Below are 18,599 nucleotides of genomic sequence, written 5' to 3'. Positions count from 1 at the left end.
TGGAGCTCAAGAAGTACGAGCATCTAACCGCGGACATATTTTTGAGCCGAATTGGAAAGTCGTTAAGACACGAAGTAGATATAAGGGGGAGTCTGGTGATCAATATAGTCTGCAAGGACGTGCATGTAATCACAGCAAAGGAGAACGCTAGCAAGGCCTTAAATAAGTGGTCTTACAATCTTATCAACTACAGGACTCAGGGGTGAAAACACCAAGAAAAGCCTACGGCCGAACACAAACCGCCATCATCAGTCTACCAGTGGAGACAGTACCTAAAATGTACTTACTGGGATAGTAAACATGGCTAGATTATGTGCCGGTTTAGGGAACAGATAGTACTATTCTTGATTTCGGAGACCTTGTCTTCATTGTCACATTGCGAAGGAATGCATCACACCACATGACAGGTCGGAACAATGTAGAAGATGTAGAGCGGTAGGCCATTATAGTATGATAAGAACTGTGAAGCTGACCCTAATTGTTTGCTGTGCAAAAGGAAGGAAGGTATGATGTTGCCAGGAATAAAGAAAATCCCTCAACGCAACGCCACCGACTTAATACGAATCAACCTTAATCACTGCTATTCGATGTAGTGTGTATGTGGCTATAGTTATTGAGCCATATTGAAATAACAGTAGTGGCATTTGGGTAAAAGACGAAATCAGCCAAGTGGCGCTATGGGTTTCCAGAGAACACGCCTTCCAGAAATTATTAGAATTAATAAAGGAATCCATCTACACAGCTGCCATGTGTATCGAAGCGCTACACTTGCCGAGAGCGCTTTGGTTCGGGATGAAATAGGACGTTGGCCAAAAATAATCGCTTGGGATTTCAGAGCGAGGGCTATGAATAGGATAGCCTTTCACGATGTGAAAGGAAGTGTTCTCTACGGGCTCTGTTCTCGGGCCGAGAGTTTTCGAGGGGGATACGTTTTCCGCAGCGTTGAAGCACGGCATTCCCCTGGATGGTACGGCTGGACAAAACGTTAATACTACTATGCCCAAAGAGCCAATCTAGCTCCTGGTGGCATAATCAAATCGCGAGTTTACAAGCCACTTGTATCCGGGCAGCAAGGTTTCACAAACGCTTAGAGGAAAGCCCGAAAACGGCCGTCGAGAGGAGACACACAGACAACTAGGTAGCAAGTTAAAAGAAGCTATTCGGAAGTATAAAAAGAACTATTTCAAGCAGTTGTGCGGCCCGATATAAACCTTTGGGGTGGAGACCGCAAGGCGGTACCAAATAGGCAGGAAAGATCAGATTGGGATTATTGCTACTTTGTTTCCTTAAGCGCGAAAACAGCAGCAGGCAAATGTTGGCCCAGCTCAACGAGTACATAATACTCCCAGTAACTCCGGAGGAGCTGCGGGAAATATGTAGTAGAATCAGTGGCAAAAAGGCCCCAGGTTTGGAAGGCATAAACTTCTAAACTTGCCTAAAAGAAGGGATAACTCAGAGTCAGAATAAAAAGCAAAAGTTGAGTTGTTTCCTAAATCCACCACCTGAAGATCCAACATTATATCATCCGATCTGCCTCCTGGACACAATGGGGAAGACGCTGGATATTTTGATGAATGGTGGTAAATCTGCTAAAAGGCGCATTAGTTTGTGGCCGTTGTTGTGTCGCTTTGGCAGTGAATGTCAAAAAAGTATTCAACTCCACCAAATAGAACCGGGGCCATGGGCTGACATTGTTGTTCCCGGATATTCAGCGAGTCTTGTCGAAAATAACCTCTCAAAGTGGACCCCGCCTGGTCGATGTTAATAACGAACTGTAGAAATATTAATATCGTAAAAATGAAAGTCGATGGACATGCGTCCGTCAAAAAGCCACCTATCGAATACGTAGGAGCAATGCTTGACGCCAGACTGAGCTCTAGGGGCACCTTGAAGACGCACACTAAAAGGCAGCCAGTAGTACAGAGGCACTTTTAAAAATGTTTGCCAATTATTGAGAGGCATAAACACTATCAGAGATCTGCTTCTAGCCAAAGTGAGAGATCTGCTTCAAAAGCGCTTGTGGTTCTTTGTACTTTGGCGCTGACGTTGCCACCATGTACTTACACCAATTGCCTCCTGCTCGATCTGTATGAAGGTAGACTATACACCTCGGGTTGTTCTCCCCATAGTGTCAATAACGTCAGCGTAGGCCAGCGTTTGGGTGGACTTCAAGAGGATGATGCCTCTTGCATTGATATCTGCATCGCGAATCACTTTCTCCAGGACCAGGTTAAAGAGGACGTATGATAAGGCATCGCCTTGTTTTAGATCGTTGTTGATGTTGATGGTCTCGAGAGTGATCCTGTTGCTTTATCTGGCCTCGCGCATTCGTCAGGGTCAGCCTAGTTAGTATTATCAATTTCGTCGGTATACCGATTTCTCTAATGGCTGTGTACATTTTTTTCCCGTAGAGAAAAATGTAATCTATGGCTGATTTGCCTGGAGTGAAGCTTCGTTGATATAAGCCAATGATGTTTTGGGCCTAACAAGATAGCGAAGAATATCTTATAGATGGTATTCAGCAAGGTGATACCTCTATAATTGCTGGACTTCATGATACCCCTTTTTATGTATGAAACAGATAATGCATCGTTGCCAGTCGATTCGTTGTGTCACACCTTGAACCGCTTGGTGTATTTGGTCGCCTCCGTATTTAACCAACTCTGCTGTAATTTCATTTTCATCTTTTTTCATGTTTTTAAGCCAGTGGATTGCACAGAATGTTCCTTCTATGTTTGGTGGTGGCAGCATTTGTCCATCGTCTTCAGTTGGCAGGACCTCCAATTCGTCGATGTTTTGGTTGTTCAGCAGTTCATAAAAATACTCAACCCATGGTTCAAATATGCCCATTCTGTCGGAAATCAGATTTGCCTTTTGGTTTGGCAGGATGAGCATTTCCCCTTTATAGGTGTTACTGGGACCTGTTTGTGCATGGCTTAAGTATTCACTCTCACCTCGTTTTTAGACATACTAAGAAACCTACTCCGAGCACATGATTTACTGGATAGCCGAAATAATAGACGGTCCAGTGGTTCTTATCCAGGAAAGCAGTTCCTGCCCAGGCCACCACTTGCAACGCTGTTACATAAAATTTCTATTGGGGATCGGCTAGCTGCTGAACAGCATTCGGTTTGTGCAGGGAGCGCACGTTCCATGCGAAAATGCACAAATAGTTGTTCCGTTTTCGATGCAAGGTTCGTCGTTGTAAAATCCATCCTGTCCGAGGTTCCTTCCGTGGCTTCGTAACTTCGGGTTTCCGTGTTAGGTTGTCAACCCTACCCAACCGCCAACACGGAGCCTCGCCTTCATCCTTCTCTGTCTGCGGTTTTTTGTTAAGGAAGAACTCCCGGCGATCACCACGGGGAGATGGAGATAGAGTTTAGTACTAGAGCTGTTGGTGTTGGTTCACCATGTGTTTCCCAGGTTTTATGCTCCATCATGGGTATCAATCCGCGTTTCACCCTGGAATCTTCGCTTCTTTCTCGTGGTAAAGTTGAACCAATCTCAACATGATTGCAGCGTCTGATCAAAATTAGATCATGTACTATAATCGTTATAAATGAATGAAGATGAACTAGGAAAATATTGGCCGAACTGAGACATTGACCAAACTAACCCAATAACGCTTGTCTTGTGTCATCCATATGGCTTCAAAAAACACTTATCATAGTCACCACATTTTCTACCTACTGATTACAACTCACAACTATTAAAATTGATGAACGGAAATATTGGCACTTCTGAGTATCAGAAAAGAGACTGAGTTTTATCTTTCCGGAAAAAAGCAACCGATACTCCTGTATCGTTGGGCTGAGTTCTCGGCGGGTAAGGAAGGTCTCTCCTCGATTGTGTTTCGTAGGGTAATTTGAAACAGCCGCCAATATTGTGTCGTGAGAAACCTAAATCAATTTTGCGTGTGGTTCATGTATGGAAGGGAACGCAATACGCATGCTGGAGTAATGGTCATGTTCAGGAGCACAAAACGCACAGTCGCAAAAGTCAAAACGGCTTTCTCTAGCCCAAACAAGTTTTCAAGTTTCCCTCGCAGTTACAGAATGTCACGCAACAATATTTAGTTGCCAGCGTAATCGTAACAGCGGGCCGCACTCCTCCATTATTTCAATCATTATTTCGGCATTATTTCAATCAATTAAAACACTGACGATAACGCTGACTAGGTTGACTCAGCATAGAACTCCTCGGGGACTCCGAACATACTCGTAAATGTCAGTAGCATTCTTTTAAACGGGATGAAAGCAGGCTTGTGCTGCTTCACATAGTGTACGAAACGCTGATGTTAATTCCAGATCATGACTCCACTGATGAAAATTGTCAAGAAACCTACGCATAAGAAAAACGAAGGCTTATATGAAATTCATTCCCGTCAAGCCTTCAACAACTCCACGAGTTCTATTTCCAGTACAGGTCCTGTTCATGTTGTTTTCATTAACCCCCACATTGAACTTGAAATTTAATGTCGGCGAGTACGTCGTAAGTCGTAATCATTCTGAAAACAAGTTCCATTCGCCCTAGTTAGAAGCAAACTTTGGGATTCTATATAATTATATGCAGCATGGGCAAGCTTATGTGAAAGCAAAAGGTCAACGAACATTTCGCAATATTAAATTGAAAGTTAAGTTCCTTAAATAAACCCTGAGGTATCTAACAAACAATAAATATTTTATTTTCAACATTTACTGAACACACACAATTAATAATTTATAAAGGAAGAATAACTTAGAAGCGATGGGTGAAAAGTAATCCACCTCCAAAGTTGGGTCGGCTATTACCATAGGGTCCACCCAAGTGTTGACTATATTCACCAGTACCGTGAAGGGTATTGCGTCCATTGTTACTTTCCCAAATCTTTGCACGACCTTGAACATTAAGGTCAAAACCAGAATGAGGACTTCCACCACCTTGAATATTCAACTGCCTTTTCTCACGCTGTACTTCGTCATCTGTGATCTGAAAACAGAGCAATATTTACTGGAATTAGATGATCTGAATGTGATCGGAAACACTAGAGATGAAAAACTAGCAGGACAATGTTCAACCAAATATCTTTTCAGGATAACTTACAATTTCTACATGATCCTCCCCATCTTCTGATAATGCGAGATCATCAATACTTCTGGGCAATCTGAGAAGTTCAGCTTCCTCATCGCTCACTGGGACGTAGTATGCATCTTCAGTTTCAAGAACTTGCTGAACATCACGACGTACACGACCATGAGAGGACGATGGTTCTTCGATCTCTGCTTCCGCAGCATCTGAAATATATGACTGGAATTGGCAAAGAACAAATTAATTCCAAATTTAATTTGCAAATAATGTAGAGGTCTCACCAAGGCAGATTCTTCTTCCAGCTTTGGAGCACTTCTTGGTAACCTTAGCTGGTTCGCTTCCTCAATGGAAATTGGAATGTAGATCGCATCTTCAGTTTCAAAAGCTTCACGAAGATCGGCTTGTTCTGGAATACTGGCTGCAGACGCTACAGCCAAGCAAGCGAAGAGTGCTACGAGTTTATAACTCATTTTGGAGATGTGAATGAAAGTTGGGTCTTTCTTTCTAAGATTGAAATTGAGATTGATGCTACGGATTGGCGACTGCGAGTTTATATAGTCAGAAATTTATGAATAGACAACTCGGGCACCTTGTGGACTGATAAGGGGATTTTGTAGAGATAAACAAAAAATCGTAATTTCCGATGATTAGGTGCGTGGAACAAATAAAGAAATTTCTCTAGGGGATTTTCTTCAGACCATTTTGCTTCAAGCAAGGCATTTAAGAGGGAAGCACTTTTATTGGGATTTTTAGATTTCGAAGAGACCATGTCATGAGCAGATAGAAAATGTGTTATGTATTTCACAGTGGTATATGGTACTATTGTGAGTAATTGGCAGTTAAAGTATTATTGCTGTGATAAAGTTTGAATTGGATCCCCGTCACAACTGAGAACTTTGTGTACATTTCAAAGTCATTGAAGAAAATCACTCAATGTCATTTGTTATGTTTACATAATAGATGCATAATTTATTTATAAACTTTGAGATCTATTGTTTGTATGCGGTATTTACGGGCAAAGAATGAGCAATTAGGATTCTCGATAACTTTATGATCATTTAGATAAGTTCAACCCAAACTTGTTACCTCAGGTTAAAATACCAAAATCACCACTCTATAAAACCCTTCAGGCAAACAAAATTTATTAAACTCCTCTACTTTGTTTTATCCTTACTCATAGTCCTTGCTGCGACAATTAAATTGGATTAGACCCTTGACCTGTATTAAAACACATCATTTAAGACCCTAATGGTGCACTACAGGATTACAGTGCCCCCAAGGAGGCAATGTAGTCAGCATTGCGGTCGCCCGAGATTATTATCCTTATTTAACTCAGGTACTTCACAGCTGAGTCGACTGGTATCAGACGTCAAATCACGATATAAATTCAACTGCCACCAGTGAGATGTGAGCCACGACCTTCCATATGATAGTCTAGTTCTCCTTATTACTTCCATTATTTGTTAGTTTCTTGAATCTGTATTTCTTCAGTGTACTGAAAAAGTTCCACTTTTCTATGGTATTGCAGAAAATAGAGTTCCTTTAAGCTTATAGTAAAGTCAACCATTACAATTTGTTACTCATTCAGAAGTCTAGAGAAAAGGCAAATCACGACGACCATATTTGTTGGGGAAGATTTAAAATGAACGCGTGGTAATCCTGGTTTCTACAATATTTTGTAATGGAAATTGCCGACCCTACCAATGAAATTAGGCGTAAAGTCATTAAAATCATAGTGACATGTCACCCTGCTGAATAGGGGCTCTCATCGAGGAATGGCAATTATCAAAGGATATCACACTCAGCGCCTAAACTTCACGTTCAGCCCCTCAATTTCGAATTCTGCAGAAGACAAAATGGCCGATTTATAAACGAGTACTGAGTGCCCGAATAGCAGTCCTTTGGAGCGTATCAAACCCACTGTTTGAATTCAGAATGGTATTTCTAAGTATGCTAGGGACATGCATCTGACGAACCCTATAGTCCAATCAAGGGCTTACCCTAATTGGAAACTGATCTTCTCTACCTCAATGATGTGTTCTGAAGCAGTTTGGTGTTCAGATGAATTTCGACATTGAGCAATACACCGGCAAAAAAAACTTGTAGATAGGGCTTTTTAAGGTTTTGTTTGAAGAATATAGACGTGTTCTGCGTCCTCTGGAATATTTAGACACTTTGGGCAATATGGCGAATCATCACGCCCAAATTGATACAGATATGCTCGATAGCCTCCGTGTCCGTTCAAGAATTGAGTTAGGTCGAAACCTACTGCGCCGTTTGGTCGCTCGATCCATTTCCGGATATCCCATATGATTTTGTGAGTCCAACGGCCTTTTTCTGACTCGTCCCACTTCCCTTGCCATTCCGCGACAGTTTCAGCTCGTGCGAACTGTCGCCGACGGGCAGGACATTCTCCGGTGAGGTACGTTCGATCGTAAAGTCATTGTATTTCTTTCGCCAGAATCTCAATCGGGACTATTCCTGTTATCACGCAAGCTGCTTCATTGGATATGGTTGTGTAAGCGCAACATGTTTGCAGTGCACTTATGCGCTACGCAGCTCTAATCTTTCTCTTATTTGCTATATTTTTCAGCGCATCTGCCATACTGGGGCTGCATACAGTAGGATCGAACTGACCACCCTCGAGATAAGGAGTCGACGGCTGGGCCTTGGGCCACCTATATTTGGTAGCAATCTTGCAACCAGCCCTCCGATGTTATATGCCTTGGTTGCTGCACCCTCCCCATGCAATCTGAAGTTTAACCTCTGGTCAATCATTACGCCGAAGTACTTAAGTACAGGCTTGGAATGAATTGTTTGCGTTCCAACTTTGATCTTCATGGAAGTGCAGTTTCTCCGCTTGGTAATAAGTACTACTTCCGTCTTATGCTCTGCGAGTTCCAGACCAGCATTCTCTAACCAGGATTTAATCTCATAGACTGGTTCATTTGCATAAAGCTCGACTTTTTCGAGAAGGCGTGCAACAACCGTCCCACCAATATAGTCTGCGAAACCAATGGAGGCCACACCAGTAGGAAGGTGTCACGTTAGTACCCCGTCTGTCTGTCTGTCTTTTACAGGCACTTTTCTCAGAAACGGCTCTACCGATTGACACGAAATTTGGTGAGAAGGTGGGAACTGTGGACCCTCAGATATGCAGTGAGTGATATCCTTTTACGTTGAGATTTAGGGGGAGGGGGGGGGGGGGGGGTCCCCATACATGTAAAAGGAGGGTGCAAAATTTTTTTCAACAAATATAGTCATGTGGGGTATCAAATGAAAGGCCTTAATTAGTACTTTTTGAAGCCGGTCTTAGTTTTGAGATTTGTTAAAAAGGCGGGGAGTGGTGATGATGATGTGTTTAACTAACCCATTCACAGAAACTACAGAGTTATACAAGTTGGTAGTAGTATAAAATATAATATGGAGCATATTATCTTCAAATTTGATGAAAATCATACTATTAGTAACAAAGTTACAGTAACTCAAAGTTGTCATTACTGTGTAAATTTACAACCCGAAGTACTAAATCTAACATGTTAAATGCATATACATAACGGGCTACGTTCTACACTCAAATATACTCACACAAGAAGCAAACAAAACCTTTCATACCTGAAGCGTGCAGCTTCTGGTTTCCCGACTTGTTTGTGACTATCTGCGTTTACTCAAATATTCTCTGCTTGCTTGAGAAAACAATGTTATATTTGTTACTGATAAAAACGAACTCATCTTCAATAACGGCATCCGGGCTTCCCGAAAGACCTGCTTTCCTGAATTTGAACAGGAATTTCATCGAAATAGGTTGAATATTTCATGCTTCAGCGAGAAAAAAAGGTAGGAATCTTGAGGAGATTCGATTCTATACAACTCCTTGATCGGTCCATCTTCCTAATGCTACTGGCGAAACTTAAGTTCAGCTACGTCAACTAGTGATTTATTACCAATATCTTTAAATACAGACTCGACAAAATCCAATTTGCATCAATAATATCATAGATCGCACAGCTCGTTAATATACTGAAACAATTGAAGAAAAGTGTGCCGGTACGCACCGTCAATTACCGCAAACTTATATTCCCTCCACCAAAAAAAAAATCTTCTGTGGCAACTACTAAGAAATTGGTATGATCCGCAGCATTCCTTTCAATGAAGCACCTAATCTAAATACATACATGCTAATCAACTGGGAAAAAGTGCGCAATAACAACCTGCCCCAAAGCATCTCCTCTCCCGAAAAAGCAAATGTCATTATGAACCATTCCTTCAAACCCTAACAATCCACACCTCATAAGGATGAACAATCCTTCAAAACCGAAGTCAATGCATCAATATCCTCTCTTAAATCCAGAACATCATAACCTGGAACTACCAGCCGGACTATGCCGGCACCAGCTTATCCTAACTCCTAGGTTCGATTTCTCCAATAAATTTCGTCGAGCCCAAAAATGTGGTGATCGCCATTCACAAAGTCTTAATCACAATCCAACAAAAATGCTATGCAACCATTTGTAGCTTTTTGTACTCTTACATTAATCATTATTTGGTGAGAGCTCACTTCTCTGTGTGCTCGAGGTGTGCATAAATCACATCGGTCCTTTGAAAAACGAAATTCGTCTCCTTCATGATAATTATAGGCCTATCTCTACCCTCGCATCACTTGTAGGGACCACCAAATTAATCATTTATGAGCACTGTGACAAAAACAATTCTATCTCATTCTACCCCAAATGAACAGATTACTCAGATAAACCCTCCTTTGTTTAAAGGCACCCCCTTGATATGAGGAGAGCTGTCAACTCCGTACGACAATATCGGTTCTTTTGCAGGCTGGAAAGCATTTTCTACTTCCACTTGCACCTCTGAAAGCTAATCCATTACTTCAGCTAGATGGGCGACAATTCTATGTTGAACAATACACCGTCACAAAAGGTATGATATGTCATCAGGCTCCCCTTAACAGTGGTCAGGCTTGTTTTAATTTACATTTAGATGAACTTCACCAACACTTCACGAAGCAGAAACGTGCCCTCAGTTCCCAAAAGTGTGGTGACAGAATAAGGATGACTCCTAAAAGGACTTCCATATCAAGAACCGGTCCCTCAATTCAATGTCTTTCCCGATTGTTAAATAGTTTCTTTTATCTAGATTTTACAATTAATTCCCCCCTGTCCAATATCCCACATGTCAACCAGGTATTAAGCCGTATAAATAGTGCTTTTAGGTCAATTATTACCCGATTTAACAAAACAATGGCCAAAATTATCTGCCACAAGCAGTCAATTTGACCTTTTGAAAATGATGATGGTACGAAGTACATCTTCAAACAGATCCTTTAAAATTCAATTCACACACTGGACGCTGCCATAGTTAAATATGCGATGAAATTTCTTGAAAGGTGTCTGTCACATCTCAACCTTTAATGACTGAGTGAACAAATTCTCGAAACTCCTAATTCACAACAACAGTGATAATCGTCGCTGCAACAGAAAAAGTGAGGAACTCAATTCATCGCGTCCACTCATCGGCAAAAGAAAAAGAAATATAAGATAAAGTATCTTCCAATACACTTCACTCTTCCATTGGAGTGGAACTCTTAATATAAACTCAGAAATATGATATAAATAATAAATAATTTATTTTCAACATTTGCTGGACACACACAAACAATAATTTAGAAAAGGAATATAATTTAGAAGCGATGAGTGAATAATAATCCACCTCCAAAGTTGGGTCGGCTATTACTGTAGGGTCCACCCAAATGTTGACTATATTCACCAGTACCGTGAAGGGTGTTGCGTCCATTGTTACTTTCTTTACCCGACCTTAAACATTATGGTCAAAACCAGAATGCGGACTTCCACCTCCTTGAATATTCAATTGCCTTTTCGTACGTTGAACTTCGTCATCTGTGATCTGAAAATAGAGGAATATTTATTGAAATTAAGTGGTCCAAATGTGATAGGAAACAGCAGAAAAAGACAATCTCCAACAAAATATCTTTTCAGAATAACTTACAATTTCTACATGATCTTCTCCATCTTCTGATAATGCGAGATCATCAATACTTCTGGGCAATCTGAGAAGTTCAGCTTCCTCATCGCTCACTGGGACGTAGTATGCATCTTCGGTTTCAAGAACTTGCTCAACATCACGACGTACACGACCATGAGATGACGATGGTTCTGTGATTTCTGCTTCCGCAGCATCTGGAATATATGACTGGAATTGGCAAAGAATAAATTAATTTAAAATTTAATTTGCAAATAATGTAGAGAACTCACCAAAGCAGATTCTTCTTCCAGCTTTGGAGCACTTCTTGGTAACCTTAGCTGGTTCGCTTCCTCAATGGAAATTGGAATGTAAATGGCATCTTCAGTTTCAAAAGCTTCACGAAGATCAGCTTGTTCTGGAATACTGGCTGCAGACGCTACAGCCAAACAAGCGAAGAGTGCTAAGAGCTTATAACTCATTTTGGAGAAGTGAATGAAAGTTAGATCTTTCTTTCTAAGATTGAGATTGAAATTGATGCTACGGATTGGCGACTGCGAGTTTATATAGTCAGAAGTTCGCGAAGAGACGCGGCTCACACCTTCCGTACTGATAAGGGAATTTCATGTAGATAGACAAAAAATTGTAATTTCCGATGATGAAATAAATAATAAAATTTTCCTCGAGGGAGTTGTTACGGAAAAGAAAAAAATCTTTTTGTCCAGACCATATGGTAGGAAAGAATTATTATTTGGTTTTCTAAATTTGGAAGAGAAGTTTGAGATGTGTTTATGGTTTTTGCAGTGGTCATTTTGATGAGTAACGAATAGTAAAAGTATTATTGACGAGATAAGGAATGTTTGGATCAGCTAAGAACATTGAAATAAGCAAAATGTACATTTTGACGTCATGGATATAAATGATTCTATATCCTTTATTATGTTTACATGATTGATACATATGGAATGGAGTTCGGCGTTGAGATCTCCTTTAAACACTGTAAGGATGCGAATTATAATTAAATTATCTTATATAATAAAGTAGGGGTCCGTGGACTAAAAAACGAAGGAATAAGTTGCTCTCCATTTGGTTCGGTCCTACATTACGTGAATGTGTACTTAGGATCCCTCATATCCCAAACAAGAACGTAGCTTCAGCCTAGCTTAGACTCAGCGGTTTAATAATAACAATAATTCGCACCCTCTTCGTCTCTCTGCGATTATATAAAGAACCGTTTTCCACCTGTTGCCACTTTCGGTCACACTGGCAGAGCAGAGGTGAGGCAGCATCTGATGAGTTGCATTTACCTTGGGGAAACCATCAGTCTTTCTTGCTTTTAAGATTTTCAGAATAAATGCATAATTGGTAAAAATTAAAGACTACAGTGCATTGCATTATTTAGTTGGTTTTTTACTAACTCAAATATACCCTGAATCTTCCGTGTTTTCTTTTATAATTGACCTTAACAGATAATTTTCCCTTTGCAATTGTCCGCCCCTCCTCGAAACCTGAAGCTGAGCTAGAATCCAATCTCGAACCAAAATGTGACATCCATGTCGAAGGCTGAGTACTCTCAGGGAGGTAAAAAGTGGGTAGGAGGTTCCCAGTCTAGACACAGACTCCTCGCATATCTGATTAGAAATTCATCCAATTGGTACACAGTCCTTAATGGATTAACCAAACTGGTCTCTTTAGAAGGAATTGCTAGCACGAGCCTCCAATCGGAACCACCTGCAAATATCAAAGTCTTATCAATTAATAACTTTTATGGTAAATGATGAAAAGGTGTGGAACAGATCACATAAGGAATCCTTAACTGCCATCACTCGACAAATGGTCTGCATTTGAGGAAGCAAATAGACTGCTTATTCATATTGAAGACAAAACCCGATTAAATTTGGTTCACTGTCTGTTTATTTCTCTCTGTGTCTGTCTGTCCACTCAAACTTTTCTCAGAAACGGTTGAACCTATTAGATTGAAATTCGTTAGAAAGGTAGACACTGTAAATTCCCCCACAAACAATGAAGTAAATTGCTGCACGTTAAACTGAAAGGTAAAAGCCTATAAAATTTGTTTCACTGACTAGGCTGATTGCGATCAGTGAATGAGACCTAACCAAAGAAGGCATGTCATTTTCGCCAGAATTAAATATCTGCGATGAGCAGCTCTGCCGTATGTCCTTTTAAGGTTTGCCGTAAAACTGTCTGTCCGTCTATTTGTCGGCTTGGCTGGCTACCACACGCACCTAGAAATGATTACTCCTATTTATATGAAATATGAACATATGGAAACCCTACTTATGAGTAACGTCATCCTACTTTTATTTGAAGGCAAGGCCATACGTGAGGAGGGGGTTTACTTTTCAACCTGCATTTGCAGAGCATTTGGCAATTGAGAACCGTCAAATCGTAAGCGGTTCCCAGGCGGCATCCAAAAACACAACCCCTTGTATCCTCGCCATTTCGAATAAAGACCCTAGAACACTGAATTCACATGGGTAGTACTCCACAAATTAGGAAGGGGATTTCCGAAGAAAAACACTCAGAGATGCCAAAAGTGCCTCCCACTAAACCCTATTTGTAGCGATTTAAATGCCTTATTGTGCTGTAATGGTGAAAACTACCAAGTATCAAGCATCATCCTAAAGAAATACTCTTCAGCCAGTATCGCTATTCACAGTGGAGTTCTCTTGGCCTACTCTCAACCAAATCTTAATAATAACTACGAGTATACTGATGATCGCATCATCTATATCTTGTAGTAGCCACGGGTTCGCAACGGGAGCGGGATTTCATTCGCCTTTTTCGGGATTAATTTGATCAAATAGTGCATTATATAATGTGCAATTGCCTTAAATTTCGCCGCATATTGCACATTATTGAATGCATTCGAGTGAACTGATCGTGACAGATGGCAATCATCAGGCCGATCGTAATGGCATCAGGACCTGTTCAAGGTGGACAGCTGATTAACGGCCGGTGAATTGTCCACCTCAAGAACGAGGAGTGAATAGTGACAGTAGTCAGAGTGTTGCACGTTCGTGGAGAGAGTCATGAAAATTATTGCCCATGAGAAAGCTGACGCTTTGGAACAGCTGAGGAACTTCTGAACTCTCTCTGAAGTGAAGCAATATGTCGGCCTGGTACAGGAATGTTTTGTACTCAAGTAGTCAAGGAGTCGTGAGGGTGTACAAAATCCTTTTTACAGTTCACCTTCGAGGTTAGAGAATAATTTCTTTTCAGCTATAAATGAGCAAAAAGAGGAGAAATGAAAGAGTGCCTACGAGCAACAGCGTGAGCCGAGTCAGCGGTGAGAGGGTGAGAGGTTCCTGCTAACTTTTGCATAAGATGTGAAATTTTGGATAAGAAAGAATCATCTGAAGACAAAGAAAAAGTAGCAACTGGTGCGATGAAAGCGAAGTAAGAGTGACGAGAGGATTGCAGTTTCGAATATGGAAAAGGTGCTATTGGTTCGCTGCCACCGTCCTTTCGTCAGCGCGGGAAACGGGTGGTGAAGCGAACATTTTTTTAGTCCACGGACTCCTCTTTTTTGGGTTAACCATCCAAGTTTTCAAAAAAGAAAAAGTTGACTGACGGTTTCGTTCAGGACAGAGGCAGCTCATCAGACGCTGCCTCCCAACCCAAAAAAGAGAAGTTCGTGGACTACAAAAGAGGAAGTAAGTTGCTTTCCAAGTGGTCCGGTTGGTCACCAAGTGGCTGCGGACTCAGGACACACATCATCCTCAACAAAAAATGAGTATTCATTTTTTTTTTCAATTTGATTCTCCTTGAATATACTTAATATAATAAATTTACTTTCTTCCCAGTTTGAGGACTTCCTTCTTTTCTCCCCCTTCTGAACCCCGAACTTACGGGCATCTTCCAAAATAATGGCCTGAGGATGTCAAGGAAGGAAGGGAACCTCAGAGCGCGCCTCAATAAATATCCTACGCAAAAGAAACAGGGATCGAGACTGTGAACGGTCGTGGATACCCCTCCCCCTCGATTGTGGCCCTCGGTTCCCAAGATTTACAGTTTAGGTTTTTCTTATTTTTCAGGTTTTCGCTTGCGTTTTGATTTAACTTCATAGGCTTCCGCAAATCTCCATTGTTTGTCTGAATATTTGCAAAATCCGGTGCGGACTCATGCATCGGTGTATACACATGAATTTTGTAGAATGATCCGTAAGGGATTGAAGCGCTCAAAGGGCCCTCCTCACAACCCAAATTCCTGAGCCTGGTTAGCACAGAGGCGTACAAGCACGAGTCAACAGTGCGTTTTGATGGAGTTTCATTATTTGCGGACAGACCCTCACCGTTAACTTTGCCAATTTCTTTCAGGTTTTGGGATAGTTCTCCCCTCTAGGTCGTCTTTGGCCACTCAGGATGGTCGTTTGATCATCACCATTCCTCATAGTTCATTACAGCCACAAAGAAAAGTATTCTGTGCTATCAGGCTCCTCTGAATTTATGTTCGAGCAAACTTTACCGGTACCTCAGCAAATGGAAAATTGCCCTCAACACTCACAAATATCGGATGGTTCGCGGGAAAAAAGGAGAATACCTTCCAATAACAGGATCCTATCCCTCAGCATTAATTCAACCCTTATCCCCACCGATAGGCAAGTTGTATGCTTAGATGTACAGTTAACTCCAACCTGTCTAATTTTCCAGACTTTAGCAAGGTATCATGCTTTGTATACGACGTTTTAAGTTTCCTACAAATCATTATCCGGTCCTTTATGATTTCGGCCAAACACCGCACATCTACACTGCCATGGACATGCATTGAAATTCCTTAAAAGGAGTCGGTTACATCCCATCTCTTAACTACCGAGTGATGAGAAGTGAAATCTGTGAGGTAACTTTTCCGGGAAAAACCAGTTCCGCAACTCTTAAGGCGCGTTCAGTTCGGCCTGTGAGTCACACCTGAAGAGACCGCAGTTGAACGATGGCCGCAACGTGGATGGCATGCAGTTGACCTGTAGGTTGGGACTATTCAGGCAGCCAGTGATCGATTGAAAAATGACTCGACCAACCGAACAGACGGGTTTGTTCAGGTTGTGAGCGAGAATTTTATGGGATCTTCGTCGCTAGTTGACATTTTTCCATGAATGCCCACACACAAAAATATCTCAAATTTCCAATTCAAAGTCTTGCATGTGCAGAGCTGAAATGAAAACGCCGCTTGGTTTGCCAGTACTTGAATGGTGCTTCTATTTGCAAGTGGATGCGATCTTTTCGGCAGAAAAGATAGAGTAGCGCTCAACACAGGTCGCTATTCCCATGCCTAGATCGTCACAAAGATAATTTTACGAAAAATTCCTGATATGAGCCAGGATAATATAAATCTCAGCAGTCCTCATGTATTCCTCGGAGACTTGGGTTCTTAGCAAGAAGAATTGCGAACTTTGACTGCGTTCGAGAGAAGAATCCTCCGAAGAATTTTTGGCCCCATACATGAGGATGGACGATTCCATTCCAAATCGTGGATAAAATCCGGTTCAATAGGTTACGGTGGGCGGGTCACTTAATCCGTATGGATGAGGATGATCCAGCCCGAAAAGTCTATAAAGCAATATCTATGGTAGAAAAAGAAGACGAGGCAGACCTTGCCTAAAAGGGAGCGGTGAAGTCTTCACGCCAGGCAGCTTTTATGAGTATCCAATTGGTGGACCTCCGCCCGAAACAGGGATGTCTGGAGTGCCTTATTAAGGCAGACCTAGATGATAATATAGGTACATAGACACCACTAGCCGATAAGCCTGTTTTTGCTACTTTGACGTATTATCCATAGTCAAGAGTGAGGACGTGAATTCTCATTATGTCCAGGCTCCGAAAAAATACAATGGAAATACTTATAAGCTAAAGTATCTTCTAAAATATTTTGAACTGTCTCATTGGGGTGAAAATCATCAAATAAACTCAGACGTATGGTATAAATAATAAATAATTTATTTTCAACATTTACTACACACAAAATTAATAATTTATAATTGGAACATCATTTAGAAGCGATGAGTGAAAAGTAATCCACCTCCAAAGTTGGGTCGGCTATTTCCGTAAGGTCCACCCAAATGTTGACTATATTCACCAGCACCGTGAAGAGTGTTGGGTCCATTATTACTTTCCCAAATTCTCGCACGACCTTACACATTAAGATCAAAACCAGAATGAGGGCTTCCACCTCCTTGAATATTCAGTTGCCTTTTTGCACGTTGCACTTCATCATCTGTGACCTGAAAACAGAAGATTCATTTGGGTTAAATAATTTAAAATAAGTGTGAATTACATGGGTTGAGCAACTAGCAGAAGAGGATAATGCCCAACGAAATATCTTTTCAGGATAACTTACAATTTCTACATGATCTTCTCCATCTTCTGATAATGCGAGATCATCAATACTTCTGGGCAATCTTAGAAGCTCAGCTTCCTCATCGGTTACTGGAACGTAGTATGCCTCTTCGGTTTCAAGAACTTGCTCAACATTACGACGTACACGACCATGATTTGGTGAAGGTTCTTCAATTGCTTCTTCCTCAACATCTGGAATATATGCCTACAATTGCAAAGCAATCAATTATTTCCAAATTCTTTTTTCGTAAAATTTGCAGAGAACTTACCAAAGAAGATTCAGGTAAATCCAGCCTTGGAGCGCTTCTTGGTAGCCTTAGCTGGGTCGCTTCCTCATTGGAGATTGGAATGTAAATGGCATCGTCGGTTTCGAAAGCTTCCCGGAGATCAGCTTCTTTTGGAATACTGGCTGCAGACGCTACAGCCAAGCAAGCGAAGAGTGCTAAGAGCTTGTGACTCATTTTAGAAATGTTAATAAAAATTAGATCTTTCTTCGTAAGCTTCAGATTTATAATTGATGCTACAGATTGGTGACTGCCAGTTTATATACAATATTATAGTCAAAAGTTCTCGAACAGAATGCTCATGCACCTTCTGTACAGATAAGGGGATTTCATGGAGATAAGGAGAATAAAACGTAATTTCCGATTATTAGGTGCATGAAATAAATAAGAAAATTGAGCTCGGGGAATTTTTCTTTCATTTGTTACAGAATTGAAAAAATTCTTTTTGGCCAAACGGAGAGAGGAAACCACTTTTATTGGGGTTTTTAAATTTGAAAGAGAGAATGCTGTGAGAGAAAAATTTAAAATCAAATTTGGGAGATACTTTTCTCAGTGGATCATTTTTGTGTAAATTATGAATTGACACCTTCATAGCTGAGGAAATTGCAATAAAAAACCTAATATTTTGGGTACATTGCTGTGCTATTGGCAGAAACTCAATATCATTTGCGATGTCGACATTACGTAGGTATGAACTGTCAATTTCATTGCCGAGCGCTTTAATTTTTCGTCATGATCCTTTGTCGCGCTTGGTACAATTCGTGCGATACCAGGTTATCTACTTAAGTCCTTATACAAAGTTTCGATAGACAGACTATATTTCCTACTAAATTTGATGAACATTTGGCAATTATTGTATACAAGAGCGGGGACAACCTATCAAACGTGGCCCCCACTCCGTTCT

General features: G+C 41.0%; 2 protein-coding genes across 4 annotated transcripts; both read right to left on the bottom strand.

Annotated features, from left to right (window-relative positions):
• Positions 1-4,659: 4,659 nt before the first annotated feature.
• Positions 4,660-11,708, bottom strand: LOC119648354. 3 transcript variants are annotated; one of them, XM_038050066.1, is made up of 3 exons: positions 11,352-11,705; positions 11,086-11,289; positions 4,660-4,968 (listed from the first exon to the last, which is right to left on the bottom strand). In XM_038050066.1, the coding sequence occupies exons 1-3, from the start codon at positions 11,538-11,540 to the stop codon at positions 4,738-4,740; spliced, it is 624 nt and encodes a 207-aa protein (XP_037905994.1). In that variant the 5' UTR covers positions 11,541-11,705; the 3' UTR covers positions 4,660-4,737. The 3 variants fall into 3 exon arrangements, with proteins under 3 accessions (XP_037905994.1, XP_037905993.1, XP_037905995.1); XM_038050065.1 differs by lacking the exons at positions 11,086-11,289; positions 11,352-11,705 and adding exons at positions 5,083-5,286; positions 5,349-5,597; XM_038050067.1 differs by lacking the exon at positions 4,660-4,968 and adding an exon at positions 10,737-10,983 and having other exon boundaries at positions 11,352-11,708.
• A 5,316-nt stretch (positions 11,709-17,024) lies between these two features.
• Positions 17,025-17,922, bottom strand: LOC119649297. Its single transcript, XM_038051391.1, has 3 exons — positions 17,681-17,922; positions 17,413-17,616; positions 17,025-17,296 (listed from the first exon to the last, which is right to left on the bottom strand). The coding sequence occupies exons 1-3, from the start codon at positions 17,870-17,872 to the stop codon at positions 17,207-17,209; spliced, it is 486 nt and encodes a 161-aa protein (XP_037907319.1). The 5' UTR covers positions 17,873-17,922; the 3' UTR covers positions 17,025-17,206.
• Between the last annotated feature and the right edge of the window lie 677 nt (positions 17,923-18,599).

Source organism: Hermetia illucens, chromosome 2 (assembly GCF_905115235.1).
Source record: "Hermetia illucens chromosome 2, iHerIll2.2.curated.20191125, whole genome shotgun sequence".
Taxonomy (NCBI): Eukaryota; Metazoa; Arthropoda; class Insecta; order Diptera; family Stratiomyidae; genus Hermetia; species Hermetia illucens.
This window is presented reverse-complemented; position numbering and strand designations above follow the sequence as displayed.

Bases quoted from the DNA above. Each gene is read 5' to 3' on its own strand.
- LOC119648354 (XM_038050066.1), bottom strand. From the start codon at position 11,540: ATGAGTTATAAGCTCTTAGCACTCTTCGCTTGTTTGGCTGTAGCGTCT. The intron at 11,290-11,351 runs GTGAGTTCTCTA...TGCCAATTCCAG, and splicing joins TGGAAGAAGAATCTGCTTTG to TCATATATTCCAGATGCTGC. The intron at 4,969-11,085 runs GTAAGTTATTCT...CTCTGTTTTCAG, and splicing joins GAGAAGATCATGTAGAAATT to ATCACAGATGACGAAGTACA.
- LOC119649297 (XM_038051391.1), bottom strand. From the start codon at position 17,872: ATGAGTCACAAGCTCTTAGCACTCTTCGCTTGCTTGGCTGTAGCGTCT. The intron at 17,617-17,680 runs GTAAGTTCTCTG...TTGCAATTGTAG, and splicing joins ATTTACCTGAATCTTCTTTG to GCATATATTCCAGATGTTGA. The intron at 17,297-17,412 runs GTAAGTTATCCT...TTCTGTTTTCAG, and splicing joins GAGAAGATCATGTAGAAATT to GTCACAGATGATGAAGTGCA.